Genomic DNA, 5,897 nt, shown 5'->3' with positions numbered 1-5,897 from the left:
TTGTAAGTCCTGGTGTTTTTGCTATGTATTTGTCTGAATATTTTTATTATTATTATCATTATCATTATTATTATTATCATTATTATTATTATTATTATTATCATTATTATTATTATTATTATCATTATTATTATTATTATTATTATTATTATTATTATTATTATTATTATTATTATTATTATTATTATTATTATTATCATCATCATCATTATTATCATTATTATTATCATTATTATTATTATTATTATTATTATTATTATTATTATTATTGTTATTATTATTTTTATTATTATTATTATTATTATCATTATTATTATTATTGCAGCTATTGGTCATGATATAGTCATATTGCACTGTTTCGATGCCGACTCAGATCTCTATAATCGCATCAAGTATCGTCTTCAAACCACTACCCCAATGATCCCATTCCGGGTTTCTTCCGCGGGAATTGTTCAGTTATCAGGTAAGTCGGAGAATCAACTGATCCGAGAAATGGTATTGAGAGATGATGTTTTAAATGACATTTACCATAAGCAAAATTAGAGAAATCAAGAATGACTCACAACAGGCAAAGTGGAGTGAACGATGACCTCTCCTCGGTTGAAGTCTGAATCGCATCTTTGATTATTTAAGCTCATATAAATCACTGGTGGAGGCGCAATGGCCCAGTGGTTAGGGCAGCGGACTGGCGGTCGTAGGATCGCGGTTTCGATTCCCAGACCGGGCGTTGTGAGTGTTTATTGAGCGAAAACACCTAAAGCTCCACAAAGCTCCAAGGGGATGGTGGCGAACCCTGCTGTACTCTTTCACCACAACTTTCTCTCACTCTTACTTCCTGGAATTTACAATTCCATTTTACATTTGGTTGTATATATTTCTCTACACTTACGTTGCTGAAACGGCTGTAAAGGTCATTACTATCCCACAATTCTCTTTCTTTAATTTTCTATAACTTTCTTTAAACCTGCATACTTGACAACATTTAATAATTAACTTTATGAATTTTATAAATCTCACTACTTATTTAACTATAATTAATTAACACTTCTTTATTCACTATATTAAACATATCAGCTTCCGACTTTGTTCTTTGTCTTTCATACAGAAGGCATCCCTGAGTATTCCCTCACTCTCTCATTCTTTTAAGTTGTCACACTAGTGTTTATTCACCAAAAAAATCCAGTCATCTTAGACCCAACGGTACAGATTGGAGCTTTGTTGGCTAAGGAGGTTTAATGATTTCGAAAATATTCAGAGTTAGCCCCGTACTGCCAAAGATCTGAATCTCTACTAGCTGCATGCCTAATTTCATTTTTAATTAATTTTAATTTGGGGCGTTGTCTACCCTGTTTATTCACCAGAATCACTCATTAAACTTAAGTTTACTCTTCATTAGAATGTAACTTTAATTAATTGAATTTTATTGGATTACTTCATTAAATTTGCTAACTCCGACTTGACAACAAGAACGAATAATTTGCTGATTAATAGAGATGTGAATTTATACATTTGAATGAATTAATGAAAGTAACCGTTAAGTTGGTTTTGATATGTTAACTGTTTCATTGTTTGAACTAAAAAGTGACTTGTGATGTTATTTTGAAAAAGGATCTATTTTATCTCTGTACTTAATTTCCAACTATCTTTTAGGTTCATTAGATTACGATATAGAACGTTCATACGTATTTCAAGTCCTTGTCGGTGACAATGGTTTGAAGCAGACAACTGTTGTTTTAAACATACAAGTTACTGAAAACGAAGCCAATTCGCCGATATTTGTAAGCAATTTCAGTACATCTATTATGGAAGATGCACCGATAGGGTATTTCGTCGTTGATATCACAGCTACAAGTAAACAGCACCAAGCTATTAAAGCTGGGAAACTAATTTACTCAATTCATTCAGGAAACGATGCCAAATTATTCAGAATCAACTCACATACTGGATGCGTAACATTAGATGGTAAGTTAAAGATTGTTGTTTTCCGATCAGATAACACTGTAACACGAATTTTATCCTTAGATAGCAACTGTTATTTCCTATTTGCTTACCCCTAGAAAGTATGAGAAATATCTCCTTCAAACTTTGCTATTGTTAGATTTATTCAAACCCCAAAGGCTCTTTTCACAGCTATACCCCGTTCGAAATTTGCATTAGTTTTTGTATGAAAAAAAAAAACAAGGAAGAGAGGGAGCTTGTTTGTAATTTGTAGAGGAAACGCTAAAAGTGCCTAAAAAAACATTGTCTTTCCTCACAACTAAAAGACATGATGAACAATGAAAGAAGGCGAATAAGTACCGAGGGTTCGGGAAAGAAGAGAGAACTTACTGTCGATCGTTCTAGAACTCCCAGAAAGAAAACCTAAACACCTGAAAGACTTCCCCTCTAATCATCACTAAATGTCTTTCTCTCTTCTTCATTGTTAAAAGTAAAGAAGCTACGAAAGATCGATCGTATTTCAGTTTATTTGTCATTTTAATTGATTGAGGCTTTCCTTTCTGTCTCTATCTCTATCGCCTCACTCCTTTTCTCTACGGTTTAGAGAGTGAAAGTGCATGGATCAGTGGTTAGGAGTATTCGGCCTACGATCATAAAGCCATGAGTACAATTCCCAGCGGAGCGCTGTGTTCTTTGCCGCTTTGCCTCTCACTTCAACCATACTTTCTCTGCTTCTGTCCCTACCCTCTCTCCCGCTTTGCCACTCACTCTGCTTAATATCCTTTGTTTCTCTTTTTCTTTGTACTTCTCCCTTCAACCTTTTTAACCTCTTCCTTTGAAGTAAGTGTGACACACACCACAGGTACGTACGTACAAAAAGAAACAAAATTAAGCGTATTAATATTATTGATTATTCCGCTTGTCGCACAGCCACTGTTGCTGGTGGTGTAATACGGGTACCAGCTGTCCTCAACCGTTCACAGTTGAAGACAATTGTCAAGTACTTTTCTGAGTATTCTAGCAGTAGTTCCAAGGAGTGTTGTTTTCTGTAATTGCCCCTCCCTGATGTTGTCCCCGATTATTGTTACTATTATTATTATTATCATCATTATTATTATTATTATTATTATTATTATTATTATTATTATTATTATTTAGGAAACTTGGATAGAGAGAAGCAAGCTTCATACGTATTGCTAATCAAAGCAGTTGAAAAGAGCAAGATACAGAACAGTGCAATGGCCGCCCTAACTATAGTTGTTGCAGATGTCAACGACAATGCCCCTTCATGTCAACCATCGGCATTTAGCTTAACTTTGACCGAGGACCAAAAGCTCAATACCCCTCTTCAAGCATTTTTTTGTGAGGACCTTGATGAGAAGGGTAACCTTAGTTTGACTTATTCAGTAACATCGAGCGAGCCAAATGTTTTCGATATGAAACGACAAATCCTAGTACTGAAATCCGATTTTGATTTGGCCAAAAATCCACACGGATACCATTTGTACGTTACGGTGAGTGATTCTGTGCACGAACTGAAGATAACAGGATATGTTAAAGTGACGGCTGTTAACAAATTCCCGCCTGTTTTCGCCCAGAGTAAATATATTTTATTTATTTAAAAGAATATGTATATTAATTTGTCATGTTTGTAATGATGATGATGATGATGATGATGACAATAATGACAATGATTCCTAAGATATAAGCGCAAGCATGATTGTGTGGTTAAGAAGCTCGCTTTGCAGCCATGTGGTTTCGAGTTCAGTTCCAATGCGTGGCACCTAGAGCAAGTGTCTTCTACAACAGCGCAAGGCCGACCAATTCCTTGTGAGCGACTTTGATTGACGGAAACTGCGTGGAGGCCCATCGTGTGTGGGGGGTGAGTGTGTGTGTGTGTGTGTGTGTTTATGTTTGTCCCCACTTCACCGTTTGACAACCGACGTTGCTTTGTTTACGTCCACATGTGTGTGTGTGTGTTCCACAATCGTAATAAACCAAAGCTTTATAATACATATATATATATATATATATATATATATATACATACACTATTCCTTTACTAATGATTTGCTTCGTATTTCAGATCATTACACTGTACGATTCCCTGAAGGGACCAGCATTGGGCATCAGCTAATCAAAATCAGCGCAACGGATAGGGACCATCCGAATATAGGGAACGATATAATCAAGTACTCCATTGTGAAATCAGGGGATAAGTTACCTTTTCACATTGACAAACAGTCGGGCACTATTTTTGTGGATTCAGTCTTGGATAGAGAAAACATTGAGAAATATAATTTTCAAGTGGAAGCCGTAGACGAGTCTCTTAGGACAGTTTGTGACATAACAGTAATTGTGACAGATATTAACGACAATCCGCCATATTTTAACCCAGCATCATACAGGTAAAAACGCTTGTAACTTATCTCCACAGTCTTCGCCTATTTATTTTCAAATGCATACATTTATTATTATCGTCAAACCACTCTTTGCGATCTTATAATCTGCAATACTTCTTTTAGACTTTCGTAAATCTTAATTTTGAAGACATCCTATTTAGTGCTGGCATATGAATTAAAGCTTTATTGTAGCTCTTGTCTGATAGCTTTTCCCCTTGACCTTTGCAATGTAAAGCCTTTTTAAGCATTGACAATTCTAATCTCTAATTTTAGGCCTTATTTTCAACATCATACGATTATAATACTTATCAAATTCTTTGCCTCTTAAACATCTCTCACACCATTTAAATATTTCCTTCTAGTGAGAATACTCACTTATGTGCCATTTCTTGAATTCTGAGTGTATTCAAGTTTTTCTGATGTCAGAACGTAAAGAGCCGGAGAAAAATGTAGCTAAGCATTTTGTCCACCGTGCTAACATTTCCACCAGCTCCAACTCGTCGTCTTATACATCACTATATACTCTTCAGAAATGCATTAATGCCCACATATTCACATTTCTCTTCTCTCTAAATCACATGTAGTATTATATATAATAAATAACCTTTTAGTGTTTTTTCAGTGCCACAGTTTCCGAAGTTGATTCTTTGGGTACCAAAGTCGTAGATGTACGTGCTTATGACAACGACACCGGATCGAATGCTATCATAACCTATTCAATTGTAGGTATGTGTAAATCTTTTTCTTTTCTTTTTTCCTTTTCTTATTTACGGCTAAGTTATTGTTGTATTCAGTATGGCGGTTCAATAAGTCATATATTCTGCATTTCTCCAATTTGAGCCAGTATATATACCTGTTGGGTATATATATATTTATACGTATGTATGTGTGTGTGTGTGTGTGTGTGTGTGTGTGTGTGTGTGTGTGTGTGTGTGTGTGTGTGTGTGTGTGTGTGCTTGTGCGTGTTTGCAGTACCAGGCAGTGGCTCTCATGGTTTCTGATCTTAATTGATTGGAAGTGTTAGCGTGTATATTGTTTTGTCTTGGTATAAAAGATGGGCTACTGCAAATATTCTGCTTAATACCACAGATTTGCTTGTCAGTTGTTTGACCTTAACCAGTTGAGCATGTCCCTTGGTGGCTGACGATATGTGCATCTCTGATCATTAACAGAAGTAGTGGGGGAGCATCATAGCCATGTGTTGAGAGGAATTCTTTGGGGTTTGAATGATTCACCTTTGGAAACGGGTGTTTTGCTCAACATCCTTAAACAAACCTTATTCAGGGACTTTTTAACTGGGATGGGCTACTCGACCTGAAGAAAATTCTAACTGGGCCCCACCTGCGAGGTCATGTACTGTTTATCTTGATATGAGATCACCATGTCGTGCACACATGGTTGTGATGCGCATGTGCCTGGTGTACCCTTATCAGACGGGTAGTCACGATGGGTATAATGGGCTTCGTATATTTTACCCCAGTGTCACTTTGATGGCATGGACTGCTCTCTCACTCAATAATAATAATAATATTAGGGAATAAATTCCAAAACCTACAG

General features: G+C 36.0%; 1 protein-coding gene across 1 annotated transcript in view; it reads left to right on the top strand.

The window, feature by feature from the left end:
- LOC128250247 (cadherin-23-like) overlaps positions 1 to 5,897 on the top strand; it is a 23,130-nt gene that overhangs the window by 2,972 nt on the left and 14,261 nt on the right. The window contains exons 2-6 of the mRNA XM_052974968.1: positions 326 to 463; positions 1,651 to 1,962; positions 3,097 to 3,537; positions 4,025 to 4,346; positions 4,963 to 5,133. Of these exons, the coding sequence (XP_052830928.1) occupies positions 326 to 463; positions 1,651 to 1,962; positions 3,097 to 3,537; positions 4,025 to 4,346; positions 4,963 to 5,133 (1,384 nt within the window). The remainder of the gene's footprint in view (positions 1 to 325; positions 464 to 1,650; positions 1,963 to 3,096; positions 3,538 to 4,024; positions 4,347 to 4,962; positions 5,134 to 5,897) is intronic.

The sequence above is a fragment of the Octopus bimaculoides genome, chromosome 20, assembly GCF_001194135.2.
Source record: "Octopus bimaculoides isolate UCB-OBI-ISO-001 chromosome 20, ASM119413v2, whole genome shotgun sequence".
NCBI classification, from domain to species: Eukaryota; Metazoa; Mollusca; class Cephalopoda; order Octopoda; family Octopodidae; genus Octopus; species Octopus bimaculoides.
This window is presented reverse-complemented; position numbering and strand designations above follow the sequence as displayed.